The 20699-nt window shown below is 43.0% G+C and overlaps 1 protein-coding gene across 8 annotated transcripts in view; it reads left to right on the top strand.

Annotated features, from left to right (window-relative positions):
• The window catches only part of rasal2 (RAS protein activator like 2), a 466188-nt gene extending 445825 nt beyond the window's left edge, over window positions 1-20363 (top strand). For 5 of the 8 annotated variants that reach the window (XM_068037871.1, XM_068037872.1, XM_068037865.1 and 2 more), the window contains 4 exons: window positions 3730-3932; window positions 13209-13296; window positions 17522-17552; window positions 19943-20363. In XM_068037871.1, the coding sequence (XP_067893972.1) occupies window positions 3730-3932; window positions 13209-13296; window positions 17522-17552; window positions 19943-20148 (528 nt within the window). In that variant the 3' untranslated portion in view covers window positions 20149-20363. Of the gene's footprint in view, window positions 1-3729; window positions 3933-13208; window positions 13297-17521; window positions 17557-19942 lie in introns of all 8 variants that reach the window. The other 3 variants (XM_068037866.1, XM_068037870.1, XM_068037867.1) reach the window with 2 other exon arrangements.
• The last annotated feature ends 336 nt before the right edge of the window (window positions 20364-20699 follow it).

Here is a 20699-nt window from a genome sequence, read left to right as displayed (position 1 = left end):
TCCCGCCTCAGACCAATTAAAGGTCTGGGGACCGTAAAATGCAGTCTGGATCTCCAGGCCAGGCGGAGTTGGGTTCGCCACCAACATTTCAGTTGGTTGACGGCTCCCGTCCAACGAAGGTAAAATTTAACCCATTGTGGCAGAGAAGGAGGCCATTCGGTCCATTGAGTCCACGTGGGCTCTCTGTAGAGCAATCCAATCAGCCTCATTCCCCCACTCTATTTCCGTAGCTCCGCAAGTTGATTTCCCTCAAGTGCCCAACCAATTTCCTTTTGAAATCATTGATTGTGTCCGGTTCCACCACCCTCATAGGCTGCGATTTTCAGGTCATTACTGCTTACTGCATAAAATAGTTCTTCCTCACATCCCCCCTGCATCTCTTAAATATCTATACCCTCGTCCTTGTACCATCAGCTAATGAGAACGGCTTTACTTTGTGTAACTTATCTAAACTTGTAATAATCTTGTACACCTCTATCAGATCTCCCCTCAGTCTGCTTTTCTGTAAGGAGAACAACCCCAGCTTTTCCAACCTAACCTTGTAGCTATAAAATCCTCCATCCTTGGAACCATTCTGGTAAATCTCCTCTGCACCCTCTCAAGGACCCTCACGTCCTTCCTAAAGTGTGGTGACCAGAACTGGACGCAGTGCTCTAGTTGTGGTCCAACCAGAGTTTATAAAGGTTCAACATAACTTCACTGCTTTTGTACTCAATTACTCTATGAAGCTCACGACTCCTTATGCTTTGTCAACTACTCTCACAATATATCCTGCCACCTTCAAAGATCTATGCACATGAACCCCCCAGGGCCCTATATCCCTGTGCACTTTTAGAACTGTGCCATTAAGTCAATGTTACCTCTCCCTATCCCTTCTGCCAAAATGCAGCACCTCACACTTAGTATAAAATTCTATCTACCACTTGTTTGCCCATTCTGTAGTATCATCCTCACTGTTTGCCACTCCTCCAAGTTTGATATCATCAGCAAATTTTGAATTCCTACTCTGTATTTCAATATCCAAGTCATTTATATATACCAAAAATCCCAGTGTCTACTATCCTCCAATGTGAAAATCAACCATTTACCACAACTCACTGTTTTCTGTCCTTAAGCCATTTTTTTTATCCAAGCTGACACTGACCCTCCTAATTGCATGAGTCTCAGTTTTGTTAACCAGTCTTTTATGTGGTACTTTGTCAAATGCTTTCTTAAAATCCATACAGACAACATCCTCTGCATTCCTTTCATCAACTTTCTCTGTTATTTCATCAAAAAATTCAATTAGTCAAGCATGATCTACCTTTTACAAATCCATGCTGGCTCTTTCTAATTAACTCAAACCTCTCCAAATGCCTGCTGATTTTTTTTTTCCCTGATATTTTTTTCTAAAACCTTACCCACCACTGATAAACTGACCAGCTGCAGTTACTAGGAATGACCTTACACCCTTTCTTGAATAAGGGTGTTCAGTTTACCACTCTCCAATCCTCTGGCACCTCCCTCACATCTAAGGAAGATTATGGCAAGCCCTTCTGCTATCTCTGCCCCACCTCCTTGAGCACCTGGGATGCAAGCCATCCGCACCAGGTGACTTATCCACTCTAAGCATAGCCAACCTGTACAGTACATCCTTCCTATTTGTTTTCACCCCATCCATTATCTCTACCATCTCCAATTCTTCTTATATTTTGTAAGAATCCTCTTCCTTAGTAAACACTGCTACAAAGTACTCATTAAGTATTCTAGCCTCGTCGTGCACCTCTAAGTATATGTCACCTTCTTTGTCCCTAATAAATTTCTTGCAAGACAAGTACCATGGGATATTTCAAATTTTTTTATTCCTACAAAAACCCCCCCCACATAATTCCAATAATTGCAACACTGTGGTTGAAGTCCAAGCTTGCCCAAAGATCGTGTTTGTGTTTCAGAGTAACTGTTGAACTCAGAACCAGTTTCCATTTACAGCATTGATTCAAAATTTGCCAATACCACTGGGTATGTTCTGTAATCTGCAGCACTCAAAGATAAGATAAAGTTAAGAAAACTTAGATAAAGCTATTTTTGAGTGAAAGCAGTCTACTTAATCAGACAATTAGTTCAATAATAACAGAGGAGTATTTAATTGTTTTAGGTTCTGCTATAGCAGAGGTGTCTAAATTATGCCGAGGGTTCAGGTCCAGCTGAATATAGCATTGACACTCTAATCTGAGTCCTTTGACTCCTAGCTCCTCCTCTCTCAGTACTGCTGCTGCTCCAAGGGATTGAATGCAGCTGCATCCTTTGGGCAGATCTCTCACAGTATCAGGAATTTCCAGCTAACAGTGTATGGCAGTTTTCAATTGCAACAGCAGGTGATAAGAGTGAACAGTGGTGCTTGAAATGGCAAAGGAACTTGCAGCTGCACAAGGAGGTTGCCAGCAAAAAATTTGATTCAGGTGGGTATGAATTCGGAGGCAAAGAGAGAAGAGTGCCGTCGTGAAGTGTCAGGCTGCATGTAAAAAGAAATTGTATACATCTACTAACAACATTGTATGTGTTAATGTGTTCGGGATGGACCAGAATTTCTAAAACTTCCCACAACAGGCTGGCTGTGACAAATGGTCATAATTTTGATACCCCTGCGGTAGCAGAACTTAAAATAATTAATCAAAGAATACAATACTGCAAATGCTGGGAATCTGAAGCAAAAATACAAAAATGTTAGAAACGCAGCAGCTCAAGCAGTATTTGTGGAAAAAGGAAAAGAAGGTGAAGTTTCAGGTTTATAACCCTTTTGCAGATCTTATTCAAGAAGAACAATGAGATATTTAAAGCAATTAACACTCTCCTGTTCTTCTTGAGCACCTAGTTGTCTGATCTTAAGTAGAATTATTTGTTTTCTAAGAAACAACTTTATTTTAGCACCATCTCCACATACGTTAAGTACTGCAATGAGCACGACATATAGGAACACCACCACCTGCAAGTTCCCCTCCACACACCATCCTGACTTGGAACAATGTCATCGTTCCTTCATTGTCACTGGGTCAAAATCCTAGAACTCCCTTCTTTACACCACATGGACTGCAGCGGTTCAAGAAGGCGGTTCACCACCACCTTCTCAAGGGCAGTTAGGGATGGGCAATAAATGGCAATGCCGACATCCCATGAACGAATAAAAATAAAACACACCTCACGATATTGGCAAATTGGGAATTAATAGTGTGAATGCCAGTTGTCTCACGAAGAAATCAAGTTTGGGCACCTTTGTCCTGTAAAGTTAGCTGAATTAGGACAGCCTGATGTCACTAGTGCTGCTAAGTGCTGTCCCACTCAATTTTAGAAGGTGCTTTTGCCCGAACCGTATCTCATGATGAGGTTCACATCTTGGCCCTGCTGTCAAAATGAGATATAGACTTGAAGGAAGACAATTCTCCGAGGGAGGAACCGTAAAATCAAACGGCAGTTTGCCTCCTGTCACCTTCATGCACCACACAGTTGGCACAATCAAGAGCTCCATTTTGTTTTCTCTTCCACTTCCGTTCCCATGCCTGGCAATATTTCATGACACCTGGCATTTATATATAATGTTCTCAACTGTTGGAAACTTTTTTGTGCAATAATTGTTATCTCAAGATTGATGTAATTTCATATTGGTATTTGGTTTGGCCCTCGGATAAATGGAATAAAAGAAGCTGCATCTTTGGTGCCTTGTGCTGAGATGATTCTCATTGATTTCCCTGACAGTATGAACAGGAGATTGCGAAGCTGAAGGATCGGCTGAAGGTCTCAAGTCGGAGACTGGAGGAGTATGAGCGCCGCCTGCTTGCCCAGGAACAACAGATGCAGAAGCTCCTGCTTGAGTACAAGTCCAGGCTGGAAGACAGTGAGGAGAGGTTGCGGAGGCAGCAGGAGGAGAAGGATATCCAGATGAAAACGATCATCAGCAGGTCAGCCATACTACAGGTTGTCAGAGAAGCGAGTCCTCATCGAATTCAATATGAAAACTTACTTCTCTAGGTCTTGTGCAATAAGTTTAATACTCCTTAAGGTGTCAAGTCAAAAATCAGTCTTGTGTATGACTTGGGGTACACAACACTGTTGTCATGTTCAAATAAAAACACAGCAACAGCAAGAAAAATATCTATGATGGTAAACAGTAACCAAACCCTCTGAGAATTTAGGACATTAATGTTCAGATATGTCTCATTATGAGATGCATCCATTACACACTCCCACTTTGCTGATAATTTACTGGTACAAGTCATAGAGTCGTTACGGCACAGAAGAAGGCCATTCAGACCATCAAGACCATGCAGGCTCTCTGTAGAGCAATCCAGTCAGTACCATTCTCCCACCGTACTCCCTGCAAGGTATTTCACTCAAGTGTTCATCCAGTTTCCTTTTGAAATCATTGATTGCCTCTGCTTCTACCAACCTTGTAGGCCAAGTGTTCCAGGTCATTACCACCTGCTGCATAAAAGAAGTTCTTCCTTACATCCCTCCTGCATCTCTGGCCCAAAACCTTCAATCTGTGTCCCCTAGTCCTTGTACCATCAGCTAATGGGAACAGCTTTTCTTTTTCTAACTTGTCTAAACTTGTCATAATCTTGTATACCTCTATAAAATCTCCCCTTAACCTCCTTTGCTCCAAGGAGAACAACCTCAGCTTCTCTAACTTAACCTTGCAGTTAAAACACCTCATCCCTGGAAACATTCTGGTAAATCTCCTCAGCACCTCACACCCTCAAGGACCCATGCATCCATCCTAAAGTGTGGTGACCAGAACTGGACTAGTTGTGGCCTAACCAGATCTTTAATAAGATTCAGCATAACTTCCATGCTTTTGTACTCAATACTTCTATTTATGAAGCTCAGGATCACATATTCTTTGCTAACTATTCTCTCAATATGTCCTGCCACCTTCAGAGATCTATGCACATGAACCCCCAGGTCCTTCTGTCCCTGCATACTCTTTAGAACTGTGCTATTAAGTATATATTGCCTCTCTCTATTCCTTCTGCCAAAATGCATCACCTCACATTTCTCCTTATTAAATTCTTTCTGCCACTTGTCTGTCCATTCTGCTAGCCTGTTGCAGTCAATAGATTTCTGTGACAAACAGGTGGTTAATTTTGAAAACAATTCTCTATATTTTTAACAACCTGTCCATAAGCAGATCGTGATTTAAATTTTTCCCTTTTTTGAAAAAAAGAAACCCTGATGGCATATTTATCCACTCCCTGATTTTTAAAGTACTGCAACAGCACTGTTGTTAAAGATAAAACAAAGAAGTAGGGTTTATTAGCACACACTCTTAAACTCAGGAGGGGGTTAACTTCGCAATGCACGCTCACAAAGATACAAGGAAAGGTGAAAGCATCTAAAGGGCATTTACCAAGTAGAAAATAGCTTAATTACAAACTGACAGGGGTTCCACTTGAACCTAGAGTCTGTTTTTTAACTGACATGAAGTCCAAAGCTGGAATTAACTGACTGGAAATGCCAAGTGGAGTAGGAGTCATAGGAGATCACTTCTCTTAAGCTTTCTTCTCATGCACTTTCGGAGATAAGCTGAGGCAGTTTAGTTTCTGATTTTACCCTTTCGACGAGAGAGAAACTGGCAGAGATCAGAGAGATTTTTTTGCTGTTTTGCAAACTGTGGCTTCTTTGTTCCTTCTTGCAGGCAGGTCCCAGAGATAGTGAGTTGCAGCTTCAAGGCAGCTTTTTTTTTTGTACGAGCTATTCTCTAACTGGTTTCAAAACCAAACAGGCTAAAAAGGATGGCTTCTAGGTCATGTGACCAGACCCCTTCAAGGATCTGTCCCACCTCCTGTTGAAGTGGTGTCCCTCCTCCATTTTAAACAAGTTGAACACAGAAGTAAATCAACTTAAACATGTTATGTATAATGGCTGTTGGTAATAACACCCAAGTGCACAAAAATGCGATAATTTACAGTTGGTTTTCATCCATTCATGACAGTATATTCTTCACTGCTTGCCACACCTCCAAGTTTGGAATCATAAGCAAATTTTAAATTTTTTATTCTGTATTCCAATATCCAAGCCATTTTTATATATATATATATATATCCAAAAAAACAGTGGTGCGAGCACTGACCCTTGGTGTACACCGTCCTCCAGTCTGAATAACAGCCATTTACCAGGACTCTCTATTTTCTGTCCTCAAGACAGAAATCGATAAATTTCTAGATATTAAAGGCATCAAGGGATATGGGGATAGTGCAGGAAAATGGCGTTGAGGTAGAAAATCAGCCATGATCTAGTTGAATGGCGGAGCAGGCTCGAGGGGCCGAATGGCCTTCTCCTCCTATTTCCTATGTACCTAAGCCAATTTTTTATCCAAGCTGACACTTACCCTCCTATTCCATGAGCTTCAATTTTGTTAACCAGTCTTTTATGTGGCACTTTGTCAAACGCTTTCTTAAAATTCATATTGGCAACATCCATTGCATTCTCTTCATCAATTTTCTCTGTTACTTCATCAAAAATGCAATTAATTAAAATAATAGTCAAAATTAACCTTTTACATATCTGTGCTGGCTCTCCCTAATTAACACAAACCTCTCCAGGTGCCTGTCAATATTTCTCCCTGATTATTGATTGTTTCTACTGATGTTAAACTGACTGGCTGATAGCTACTTGTAATGCCCTTGCATCCTTTCTTGAATAAGTTTGTCACATTTACCACTCTGCAATCCTCTGGCAGCTCCCCCGTGTCTAGGGAAGATTGGAAGATTATGGCATGCCCTTCCGCTATCTCCACCCTCATTTCCTTTAGCAACCTGGAATGCAGGACATCCGGATCAGGTGACTTATCCACTCTAAGCATAGCTAACCATTCCAGTACATCCTATCAATTTTCACCCCATCCGTTACCTCTGCCATCTCCACTTTACCAATATTTTTTCAGCATCTTCTCCACTCCAGTTAAGTATTATCACAATAGCCAAGTACAAAGTTAGATCACTTAGCTGTACGCTTAGATTTCCAGCAGTTTAAGGAAGAGTAACCCATCACCACTGTCTTCGCTGACCTGCATTGATTCCCGGTCCCCCAAAGCCTCAAGGTTAAAATTCTCATCCTTGTGTTTAAGTCCCTTCATGGCCTTGTCTTTTCATATCTTTGTAACCTCTTCCAGTACAACAGTACCCCTCCATTATCTTCGACTTCTCACAAAACTCTCTGTTCCTCTGACTCTGGTCTTTGTACATTACCCCTCCCCTCCAGCTCATTATCATTGGTGATCATGTCTTCTGCTACCTAGGCCCCTACACTCTGGAATTCTCTTTTCAAATGCCTCCTCTTCTCCTTTAATATTTTACTTAATTCCCAGCATTTAGCCACCCCATCCTAATCACTCCTTCTTTGGTCCAGTGCCTGCTTTTTCCATGCTTCTCTGTGGCATGACTTGGGCTATTTTTTTCATGTTGAAGACACTATATAAATGCAATTTGTTGTTGACTGCTGATCAAAACACAACCAATCTGACCTTTAACTTATTGGTATTAATTGGTGGTTCACCATCATGTGCGAGGGCTGATTGATAGTGTTATGGACAGGTGGGAAATGGTGTGGGTGACTTCCACTTTTCACGCCTTAACTGACTGCAGATAATTTTTGTTTAAAAAAAAAAGTGTTTGTCCCTGAGTGTTTTAAGGGTCCAATATTTTTATTTAATTTATTCATGGGATGTGGGCATCACTGGCTATGCCAGCATTTATTGCCCATCCCTAATTGCCCTTGAGAAGGTGGTGGTGAACGGCATTCTTGAACCGCTGCAGTCCATGTGAGGTAGGTACACCCACAGTGCTGTTAGGAAGAGAGTTCCAGGATTTTGACCCAGCGACAGTGAAGGAACGGTGATATAGTTTTTTTATTAGAGATACAGCACTGAAACAGGCCCTTCGGCCCACCGAGTCTGTGCCGACCATCAACCACCCATTAATACTAATCCTACACTAATTCCATATTCCTACCACATCCCCACCTGTCCCTATATTTCCCTACCACCTACCTATACTAGGGGCAATTTATAATGGCCAATTTACCTATCAACCTGCAAGTCTTTGGCATGTGGGAGGAAACTGGAGCACCCGGAGGAAACCCACACAGACACAGGGAGAACTTGCAAACTCCACACAGGCAGTACCCAGAATTGAACCCGGGTCGCAGGAGCTGTGAGGCTGCGGTGCTAACCACTGCGCCACTGTGCCGCCCGTTCCAAGTCAGGATGGTGACTTGGACGGGAACTTGCAGGTGGTGGTGTTCCCATGCATCTGCTGCCCTTGTCCTTCTAGTTGGTAGAGGTCGCGGGTTTGGAAGGTGCTGTCTAAGGAGCCTTGGTGCGTTGCTGCAGTGCATCTTGTAAATGGTACGCACTGCTACCACTGTGCGTCGGTGGTGGAGGGAGTGAATGTTTGTGGATGGTGTGCCAATCAAGCGGGCTGCTTTGTCCTGGATGGTGTCGAGCTTCTTGAGTGTTGTTGGAGCTGCACCCATCCAGGCAAGTGGAGAGTATTCCATCACACTCCTGACTTGTGCCTTGTAGATGGTGAACAGGCTTTGGGGAGTCAGGAGGTGAGTTACTCGCTGCAGGATTCCTAGCCTCTGACCTGCTCTTGTAGCCACAGTATTTATATGCCTACTCCAGTTCAGTTTCTGGTCTTTGGTAGCCCCTAGGATGTTGATGGTGGGAGATTTAGCGATGGTAATGCCATTGAATGTCAAGGGGAGATGGTTAGATTCTCTCTTGTTTGAGATGGTCATTGCCCGCCACTTGTGTGGCGCAAATGTTACTTGCCACTTATCAGCCCAAGCCTGGATATTGTCTACATTTCTACACGGACTGCTTCAGCATTTGAGGAGTTGTGAATGGTGCTGAACATTGTGCAATCATCAGCGAACATCCCCACTTCTGACCTTATGATTGAAGGAAGGTCATTGATGAAGCAGCTGAAGATGGTTGGACCTCGGACACAACCCTGAGGAACTCCTGCAGTGATGTCATGGAGCTCAAATGATTGACCTGCAACAACCACAGCCATCTTCCTTTGCACTCGGTATGACTCCAACCAGCAGAGAGTTTTCCCCCTGATTCCCATTGACTCCAGTTTTGCTAGGGCTCCTTGATGCCATACTCGGTCAAATGCTGCCATGATGTCAAGGGCAGTCACTCTCACCTCACCTCTTGAGTTCAGCTCTTTTGTCCATGTTTGAACCAAGGCTGTAATGAGGTCAAGAGCTGAGTGGCCCTGGCGGAACCCAAACTGAGCATCACTGAGCAGGTTATTGCTAAGCAAGTGCTGCTTGATGGCACTGTTGATGACACCTTCCATCACTTTACTGATGATTGAGAGTAGACTAATGGGGAGGTAATTGGCCGGGTTGGACTTGTCCTGCTTTTTGTGTACAGGACATACCTGGGCAATTTTCCACATTTCCGGGTAGATGGCAGTGTTGTAGCTGTACTGGAACAGCTTGGCTAGGGGTGCGGCAAGTTCTGGTGCACAGGTCTTCAGTACTATTGCCGTAATATTGTCAGGACCCATAGCCTTTGCAGTATCCAGTGCCTTCAGTCTATTCTTGATATCACACGGAGTGAATCGAATTGGCTGAAGTCTGGCATCTGTAATGCTGGGGACTTCAGGAGGAGGCCGAGATGGATCATCAATTCGGCACTTCTAGCTGAAGATTGTTGCAAATGCTTCAGCCTTATCTTTCGCACTGTTGTGCTGGACTCCCCCATCATTGAGGATGGGCATATTTATGGAGCCACCTCCTCCAGTTAGTTGTTTAATTGTCCACCACCATTCACGACTGGATGTGGCAGGACTGCAGAGCTTAGATCTGATCCGTTGGTTATGGGATCGCTTAGCTCTGTCTATTGCGTGCTGCTTACGCAGTTTGGCATGCAAGTAGTCCTGGGTTCTGGCTTCACCAGGTTGACACCTCATTTTGAGGTATGCCTGGTGCTGCTCCTGACATGTCCTCCTGCACTCTTCATTGAACCAGGGTTGGTCTCCTGGCTTGATGGTAATGGTAGAGTGGGGGATATGCTGGGCCATGAGGTTACAGATTGTGGTTGAGTACAATTCAGCTACTGCTGATGGCCCACAGCACCTCATGGATGCCCAGTTTTGCATTGCTAGATCTGTTCGAAATCTATCCCATTTAGCATGGTGATAGTGCCACACAACGCGATGCAAGGTATCCTCAATGTGGAGGCGGGACTTCATCTCCACAAGGAGACCAATACAGTCATGGACAGATGCATCTGCGGCAGGCAGATTGGTGGGGACAAGGTCAAGTATGTTTTTCCCTCTTGTTGGTTCCCCCACCACCAGCCGTAGACCCAGTCTAGCAGATATGTTCTTTAGGACTCGGCCAGCTCGGTCAGTAGTGGTGCTCCAGAGCCACTCTTGGTGATGGATATTGAAGTCCCCCACCCAGAGTACATTTTGTGCCCTTGCCACCTTTAGTGCTTCCTCCAAGTGGTGTTCAACATGGAGGAGTATTGACTCATTAGCTGAGGGAGGGCAGTAGGTGGTAATCAGTAGCAGGTTACCTTGCCCATGTTTGACCTAATGCCATGAGACTTAATGTGGTCCGGAGTCAATATTGAGTGCTCCCAGGGCAACTCCCTCCCGACTGTACACCACTGTCCCGCCACCTCGTCTGTCCTGCCGGTGGGACAGGACATACCCAGGGATAGTGATTGCAGTGTCTGGGACATTGTCTGTCAGATATGATTCTGTGAGTAGGACTACGTTGGGCTGTTGCTTGACTAGTCTATAGGACAGCTCTCCCAATTTTGGCACAAGCCCCCAGATGTTAGTAAGGAAACTTTGCAGGGTCAACAGGGCTGGGTTTGCTGTCGTCGTTTCCGGTGCCTAGGTCGATGCCGGGTGGTCCGTCCAGTTTCATTCCTTTTTATTGACTTTGTAGCGGTTAGGTACATCTGAGTGGCTTGCTAGGCCATTTCAGAGGGCATTTCAGAGTTCACCACAAGGCTGTGGGTCTGGAGTCACATGTAGGCCAGACCAGGTAAGGACATTAGTGAATCAGCTGGGTTTTTACATCAATCGACAATGGCTTCATGGCCATCATTAGACTAGCTTTTAATTCCAGATTTATTAATTAAATTCAAATTCCACCTTCTGCTGTGGTGGGATTTGAACCCATGTCTCCAGATCGATATGCCTGGGTCTCTGGGTTACTAGTCCAGTGATAATACCACTACGCCACCGCCTCCCCCTATAAACAGACAAACAACAGATTTTCTTGTAGGTTTAAAAAAAGAAAGTTAACTATTAAATAATACCTGAAAATGTTCACCACCTCACTCACTCGCGCATTCACACACCTGCACACACACAAGGAATGATAGAGAGTAGAGGGTAGCATACAATTAGAGTCCGAGTTCTGTAAAGGGAGTTCACTTTAAAACCTTCTGGGTTTTCCAGGAGAAATTTTTAACAGCGTTGCAGACTTAAATGTTCTTTGTCTCAGAATTGATAATGTGTCGCGGATTCCTTTGGTTAAAACTCAGACCGAAGTTGATAGTGAAAGTCTTGGTTCCGTTTCTCGGATGGAGAGTTTTCAAGGTCACCTTGCAATCTCTCTGCCTCAGTACTTTAAAGATGGTGCTGGCAGGGCTCCTTGCTTAGCTGGATTGATCTCACAGCTTCTCCGGCTAGAATGGCTTTCTCTCTGCCCACTCCCCCCCCCCCCCCCCACCCCATCTCTCTCTCTCTCTCTCTCTCTCTCTCTCTGAGAAGTTACTTCTTTTAAGGTAGAAACTTATCAGGTTTTCGTTTCTGTCAGATGACCCAAGAAGCTCTCCCTTGTGGTGGTCATACACTGTCCTAGGATGTGGGGATTATTGTTACATAATGGTGTCTGATTGTGACCCATTTTGATAAATAGGTGTTATTTCACACCTATTATCTTGGCCTTGGCTTCAGAGTCAGTCTGTCTGCAAAATGCCTTTGCTATCCCAATTTTTGGTCATAGGAGTCATCAGCATGGAATGGGCTGTTTTACATGTCAGTGTGCCTCCTCAAGGTGATTCTAGACATTAATAATGGACCCCTCTTTAACAAACCAACATGTTGATTGGCAGTACAGGAGGGGATCACCTGACCTCTCCCTCCATATTGCTGGGTAGCAAATGTTAATCTGTTAATTGTGTGTCAGTTGTTTAATTATAGTCAGGTGAAGGGTTTTAATTGGGGTAATACTTGAGCAATTTTCAGCAGACATTTAGTGAGACTGGTGGAGGTTTTTGAGTGAGGATCTACATGTTTGTAATCCTTTTACTCTGAACAATAAATGTGACACTGAGTAAAGATAGGCTCCAGCATCATCCTTCCACAACAATCTTTCTGGAATTTAACAGCAAAGTGTCCATTTTACTGTAGCTTAATTCCACAGTTTACTTTTATTTCATAATTCCTCCAGCTCATTTCATGTTTCATCACTGTTCCCTCCATGAGCATGACTGTAGGCAGCTACTTAATGTTAAGTAGTCAAAGCATTTTGGTTTAGTGCAGGACTGTTGTGTTTCTGCTTTCAGTGAGAAAAAAGAGCAATTGACAGCATAACCCTAAAAATTGGAAACTGGCCACCAGAATTCAATACTTTAATGATGGTAAGGATGAAGTAGAAGAATGCAGTAATTAAAAGGAAGAGGAGCATGTCAGACACCTCTTGCAGGAAGAGAGACACTTCTAGTTTCCATTTGCTGCCTTTAGACAGACTTGTGACTGAATCAGAACCATCTCCTTGCGTGGGCCTGATTTATACCGGTGTCAATTCACAAATGCAATTTAAGGTAAGAGGTGACATGTGGGGGGCTCTACTCACATTATCTGTTGAAACTGAGTTCCTGTTCTTAGCTATGCTGCATGTAGAGGACAAGAACCATAAAGAAGAATCAGAGCAAACAGCTGACCCTGGGCACACTGCCAATTGCCAGATTAGAGCAGTATCAATGGAATCACATGGACAGTCTTCATTCACTGACCTGGATTACCTGGGTTTCTGAAGGAACTTAGGGGCAAATAATAAATCAGCTTCAGGTTGGACTAAAGAGATACTGTTGTGAAATGTACCCTGCTGTAAGTAACTGTCACTTCCTGTGATGTGCAGCTTCCTTCTGGGATTTGTGTCCTCACACTTTACTTCTCTTCTCTGGTTTACAGACTGATGGCAGTGGAAGAAGAGCTGAAGAAAGACCACTCAGAAATGCAGGCAGTGATTGATGCCAAACAGAAGATTATTGAAGCCCAGGTGAGTGTGTCACTGCTCAGCTTCCTGATTTGTTTGTGAAGATTCCAACTTTCTCATCTAATTGGAACAAAGAACAGTACAGCACAGGAACAGGCCATTCGGCCTTCCGAATGTTGGATTATCAAATTAGAAGCAAGGATTTTGTAACTTTTGGTTTAAAGGAGTCCCTCCTGGGTAGACTTTCAGTGAAATATACTTGTTTTATCAGTTGTCAGGAATAGGGAGGAATCCAAAGAAAAGTTAAATGCTCTTGAAAATGAATTGATTACTGAAAATGATTACTGAATAGAAAGGCTACTATCAGGTAGGTGGTGCATGCAGTGCAGAGAGGCTGCTAGACATCAAAAAGATTAAGTTAACAACAAGGAGAAGAAAAACAGAATGTTGTGACTAACTGAGGGCCATTAGAAAACCTATGATAACATCATGCAAGCTCTCAGGGCTGCTGCTGTGAAGTCAGCAGAATCACTGACTGCAACAAGAAACTTAACCCCAAAATCTTTGCGTCCCTGCTAACTTGGTTGCCTACTGTCACGCTTGGCCACATGGACTCAGGAAGGTTGCCTAGGTTTGATCCCTGGTAGTGCTGAGTTAGACAGTCAGACCCAGGGTGATGGTGGACATGCTGTAGTTGGCCATATAGTCCCCTTGGTTGGGAGGGGAAAAGTCAGCCAGGATTCCCATTCCTAATCAGTAATTAGTGAATTCCACTGGGAAGTATGTGCGCCAATATCAGAAGGGAACAGAATCAGCCTTGCTTCGTTGTGATGCCTCCCAAATGAATAGTCTGCTGAATAGAATGGCCATTTTGATGAGTCAGTTTTGTGGCAAGATACTTCGTGTGAGTCTGAAGAGGGAAGCAAACTGCATTAGGATCGGGTAACTATCCCCCAATTTCTGCTGGAGTGGAAAAGCAATCTTTGGAAGGATATGTGAGCATTAAGGTCAACAACAAGAACTTGCATTTATATAGCGCTTGAACATAGTAAAACCTCCAAGGCACTTCACAAGAATGTTATCAAATAAAATTTGACACCAAGCCACAAAAAATAATGGGGCAGATGAAAGAGGTAGGTTTGAGGAATGTTTTAACGGGGGAGAGAGAAGTGGAGAGGCAGAGAGGTTTATGGAGGGAATTCCAGAGCTTTGGCCCTCAACAACCGAAGGCACGGCTGCCAGTGGTGGAGTGAGTAAAACCGAGCACGTGCCACAGGCCAGAATTGGAGCAGTGCCAAGATCTCAAAGGGTTGTAGGAGGTTACAGAGATAAGGAAGAGTGAGGCCTTGGCGGAATTTGAAAATCGAGGCGATGCTCAACCGGGAACCAATGCAGGTCAGTGAGCACAGAAATGAAGGGTGAACAGGACTTGGTACAATCTAGGATATAGACAGCAGAGATTTGGATGAGCTGAAGCTTATGGAGGGTGGAAGATGGTAGGTGGCTCAGGAGGACGTTGGAATAGTCAAGTCTAGAGGTAACAAAGGCATGGATGAGGGTTTGAGCAGCAGTTCAGCTGAGGCAGAGGAAGAGTTGGGCAACATTGTGGAGCTGGAAGTAGGCGGTCTTATACCCTCCGTAACTGAAGTTCATCCAAGTCCCACTCACTTATCACTTCTGTGCTTGCTGACCTTCATTGGCTCCCAGTTGAACAGTGCCTCAGTTTTGAGATTCAAAACCTTGTTTTCAAATCCCTCCATGGCTTTGCTCTTCCTTATCTCTGTAACCTCTCTGAGATCTCTGCTGTACTTCAGTTTTGGTCTCTTTCACATCCCTGATTTTAATCACTCCCATCATTGGCACCTGTGCCTTCAGCTGCTGAGGCCGTAAGCTCTGGAATTCCCTCCCTAAACATCTAGCCCTCTCCAGCTCTCTTTTCTCCTTTAACATATGCCTTAAAACTCAATCCTTTCATCTGTCCTAATATTTCCTTATGTGATTTGATGTTCAATTTTGTTTGATAATGTTGCTGTGAAATGCCTTGTTTTTTTTAACGACATTAATGGTGTTTTATAAATGTCAGTTGTTGTTGGGTTTAATGTTCATGTATTTTTCTAAAGACTGCTTTTCCCCTCGAGCAGAAATTTACCCTGCTCATATCCAGTTTTCTCTGCTCTTCTTCTGACTCATGGTCAGAAGCTCACCATGGGATCAAATACAACACCAAGGTTGCGAACGATCTGGTTCATCCTCAGACAGTTGCCAGGAAGAGGGACGGTGTCGGCTGTGGAACAGAGTTTCTGATGAGAACCAAAGGCCATGGTTTCTGTCCTCCCAATATTTACCCAGATGTAATAACTAAATTTGCATCTGACACAGTTTTATTAAGAAATGGTACAATTACAGTAGGCACGGATTACTAAATTGACATGTTGAACTGTTTAAATTTCAAAATCTAACCACAACATATATTGAGCTATGGTTTTTAAAAAAAACCTTCATTGATGATAAGGCACAAATGCAACCTACTGGTCTACTCTTGAAGTGCAACAGAGGTCTTCCACAACATTAAAGAAATCACTGCAAAATGAAAGCAAGGAACTCGCATTAAAAAGGAAGCAATATTAAAGATTTAAACATTTAACTGAGCATATTAAGAAGGACAGGAGAAGACCAAATGATCCGTTCAGGTTTTTCACCCAGACATGGCACAGCTGACACTCCCAACCCCCATCATACAATCTCCCTGGAAAGACGGAAATAGCTATGACTAATTTGGAAAATAACTCTGAGATTTCTTTCCAACCCCGTCAAGAAAATTCCACGTGACTATTGCAGCTGATAGCAAACGTTTCATCTACCTTTCCACTTGTCTATCTCCTGAAACCGGGGACTCGTCCAGCTGTCCTTTGAAGGACTGCACTGAAACCATAATAAGCTCTCCCTGAAGTTACAATAGCAGTTCTCAGCCAAATCACTGAATAAGGATATGATAAATCTGTCTCAGGGAAACGAGGGAAGAGTAAACTGATGCACATCCAGTCTGGTCTCTTAAATATTCATGTTAATCAGTTGCAGTCTTTAGAGCCCATATTTTAGTTTATCTTACAGAAAATGTAAAATTATTTTTTCTTTCTTAATTGTTCTATTGTCTTTTTAATTTTGCGTTTCATAATTGTCTCACTTCTTGAACAACCATCCAGTGTTGTTTTTAGTTTTCAGGCTTGTATCATCTTGATTTTTAGATGTCATTTTAGAAACTTGGTTGCCATTTTCATATTTATTAACAATACCTTAATTTTTTTTAACAACTACCTTCATTCCTTATTGTTGTGACAAGAACAACAAAAAATCTGTAGCCCAGGAGCATAGAACCTCAACTGGATTAGAAAAAAGACAAATAAGAAATGTGCCAAGTTAGACCGGATGTTCTTTTGTATGTTCATTTTGTTCACAGTTCTGTTATTCGAGGTGCAGGTTAACTAATTACAGATATTTGAGAGTCGAACAATCTTAGAAGGAACTGAAATGTCTGATTCATGTACTAAAAGATCAATGAATAACTGACTACAAAGATGGGGCATGGGGATGAGGAAGGGGAGAAAATTTTGGTTATTGCCAAACTTTTCCTTTTACTGGGAAAGCAGGTCTGGGCTGTGGAAATTTCAACAATTCTGGTTGTGGTCAACCATGAATAATAGGATTTCCAAGCTTATTTTTTTCTGATGTTTTCTTCTCCCTTTTTTAAAACTCTCTCCTGTTTTCCTATATACTTTTTTCCCTGGATTATCTCACTTGCTATTTCTCTCTCTATCTCTTTGTCTCTATAATTTTGACTCACCCCCCTTCCTGCTCCGTCTGATTTCTCTTGCTATTCTGTCTTGGACTTCCCTCTTGTTCTCTTCTCCTAATTTACTTTCTGTCAATCGCTTCCCCCATTGCTCTTCCATCTACTTTCTTCTTTTCCTCCAATCCCCAATATGCCTCTTTTCCCTCAGTGGCCCAGCTGTAAACTGGCATGGCCCTTTAGTTGAGCCTAAGATTTAAACTCTGGGCCCTCTGCTGGGAGGTCACATAGTCAACATGAATATACTTCCACATTCATCCTGGTTTAATATTTGGAATGTATGATAGCTACAATGACACTACCTTTGGCCGCCATTATGTAGTATTGTATGAAGATGTGCTTTATTCCCTCTATTTGTATTTATCACAAAAAACACTCTCTTGAGAAAGTAGCTAAGGTTGCCGAATATTGCCCGTGACATGTTCACTGTATTGGTTACAGGTCAATTGTGAGGATGGGATGAGCACAACAGGCAAGTAAGATTCCGTTTCCTAGCAAAGCAGTTCATAGAGATGAGAAAAAGCCACTCGTCCCTCCCCCTCTCTCCAGCTAGCATTGTGCGGGCTTGTTGTTGCACGTTCTAACTGCATAATTCTTTTTTTCCCACCGTATACATCAACATCACTTCTTAAAAAAAAAACAGAATAGTGAAATTTCAAAGGTGTAACATGAAGAAACACTGCATGAGTAGCTAGTTGGATAACGAGCACCACGCATTGCGCCACTCTGTACAGCTGTATTACTGAAAGGGAAGATCTTCCGGGCTGCGCTATACCCACAACAAATGTGAAAAGAAATGCACTAGTTTTCCTTTCTCTTCTCCTGCCAGTTTCCTCTTTGTCTCTCTCTATCTTCAGAAAGCAGCGGCTGGTGCTGCAGTGACATTCCTTGGGTGCTGACAACACCTCCACCAAGTGGCCATTTGCCATACAGGTAGAGTCCAGTGAGCAGCAGTATTCACTTCAACTTGGGAGGACGTGACAGCCAAACCGAATTTATCTTCAACTGATAGGCACTTTGCAGTAGAGTCCCTGGATAGCCATGAGGAATGGGGACCATGGGTGAGATGAGGTAACTCAACCCAAGACCCTCCAGGCCTATATAGCTCAATTCCACATCATACAATGTATTTACTCACTGCATCAATCAGAGAGTCTCCATGGATTTAGTAGAGCATCAAGTTTCAGTTTGAAGATTCCAATTGTTTTCAATTGAATTAACTTTCACCTGCATTTAGTTTCCTCTGGATGAAGTTGTTGGTGCACTAATGTATGATAGCCCTACTGTTTTGTAAATCTTTCAAAGTCTTGTCACTCAGGAAGCCTCTAGGTTCAACAAACCCTAAGTTTGTGTTGAGTCAGCTGATCTCAGCCAGGGTGACAATACAAGCACCAAGTTCTGCCTCAGAATCGTTTAGTTTTGAGATGGTAAAATCAGCTAGAGTTCCTGTTCCCAATAGTTATCCAGTGCCACCTGCTGGTTTTGGTTGGTTGTGATGTGCCCTGCTGTCAGATAGCTTGCCAACACTTACTGTGCCATGGGGATGAATAAAGAAGATTCAAGTTTACAATACAAGTTTTTTTTTCTGCCAAATGCATATTTTTATAAGGAATTTCTCATGAACTGAGCAGCTTTTGAAAAGCTGTGCTTTTTTTTTCAAAAGTGTTGAGATGCTAATCGTATGATGTGCTTGGAAAGCAGTGTGGTCTGATCCAACTATGAACAGCGGTTCTTCTCTAGTCTAATAGGGCGGCACAGTGGCGCAGTGGTTAGCACCGCAGCCTCACAGCTCCAGGGACCCGGGTTCGATTCCGGGTACTGCCTGTGTGGAGTTTGCAAGTTCTCCCTGTGTCTGCGTGGGTTTTCTCCAGGTGCTCCGGTTTCCTCCCACAAGCCAAAAGACTTGCAGGTTGATAGGTAAATTGGCCATTATAAATTGTCACTAGTGTAGGTAGGTGGTAGGGAAATATAGGGACAGGTGGGGATGTTTGGTAGGAATATGGGATTAGTGTAGGATTAGTATAAATGGGTGGTTGATGTTCGGCACAGACTCGGTGGGCCGAAGGGCCTGTTTCAGTGCTGTATCTCTAATCTAAAAAGAAAGTTGAACACATCATACAAAGGGAATAGTGAGCCAATAGAACTTCATTATATATGGAGGGGTCTTTCCACTCATGAGAAAGAGTATCTCCTTTGGTCGTTGATAACTGTTGCTTCATTCTTCTCACCGCCAATTAAGTGTCTTGTCTTCTAAATTTGCATCACCTTTTCACCCTCCCCCCATGTCAGTAGTGTGCTTGTAAAGCTGTGACCTCTATCATACCAATTCAACATCTACCAATAGTGAAAGTATAGTTTTCCAATATGCTGCTGTGTAAATAAAATGCAGTGTTAATGCAGCCACATGAGCTCAGAGTGTAAGAAAACAGTCCTTACCTTTGCTGTCTTTTGGAGTTGTGCAAACATAGCATATTATGAAGGAGGAGTTTTTGACGTGAGCTCTCTGTTGGTAAGGGAGCCATGTACATTTAGATAGTGTTTATACTTGAGTCTGCTATGCTTCTGCTTGTATGAATGAAACCTGACCAGTGCAAAAAAAACCTGATCCATTGCAACAGTCCACAGTTGGGATGGAGTTGGACCAGAGGATTTTTTTCAGGCCTTTGATAGACTCCAGCTTTGGCCGCTTCCCTCCTCTCTCAGTGTGTTGTGTCCTCACCCTGCTGGTAATCTCAAACAATGGTTTGGCTATTTGTTTTACTTTCGTACTATTAAAAACCATCCACACACACTGTTGTCAAGTGAAATTCTTCCCCCATCCCTCAGCAACCCTATATCTGACTTGCTTTACTTTTCTCTCAGGAGAAACGAATTGTCTCCCTGGACTCTGCCAACTCTCGGCTGATGAATGCTCTAACACAGGTCAAGGAACGTTACAGCATGCAAACTCGGAACGGGATCTCTCCCACCAATCCCACCAAACTGTCAATAACAGAGAATGGGGAGTTCAAGAACAGCAGCTGTTGAGTGGGAATCCAGATGTTTCTGACCAGATGCACATGGACTGAGCTTTCCGAATTCACTCTTGAGGAGTTGTTCACAGGTGCTGCTAGGACTGTTTTTTCATGCTTTGGATCACGAGAGATTATACATGGGACAATGTCTAATATCATCATTGTGCACTCTGCAAAAGTCTTACTCCGCTGTGGAGAACTGTATGAAACCTGTACAGAAATGAAATGTAAGATTGTATTGGGGTAAATAATTACTTGTAGAATTTAAAGTGACTTTTTTTTAATTATTTCTGTTAGAATTCCTGCTTTGGAAGATGTTGCAAGAGAACGAGTAGAGAATGGAATAGTTATTTTCCAAGAAGTGGAATTTTCAAGTGTTGTGTAATTAGAGTTTCAATTCTCTGGCTAGAGGATGTATATATCTAACTGAGAGCATGTGGAATGGAGGTAGTCTGTATAAATGGTAGGAGTATCTAATGAGACTGGAACTTGGATTGTTGTATTGCAGGTTGGTTACTTTCAGGATAGAACATCCTGTATTAAATGAGTTCCCAGCCAAAGATCTTTTACAAGTGAGGTTGTATGTGCTGAAAAATCTTACACGA

Source organism: Heterodontus francisci, chromosome 8 (genome assembly GCF_036365525.1).
Source record: "Heterodontus francisci isolate sHetFra1 chromosome 8, sHetFra1.hap1, whole genome shotgun sequence".
In the NCBI taxonomy this organism is placed as follows: domain Eukaryota; kingdom Metazoa; phylum Chordata; class Chondrichthyes; order Heterodontiformes; family Heterodontidae; genus Heterodontus; species Heterodontus francisci.
This window is presented reverse-complemented; position numbering and strand designations above follow the sequence as displayed.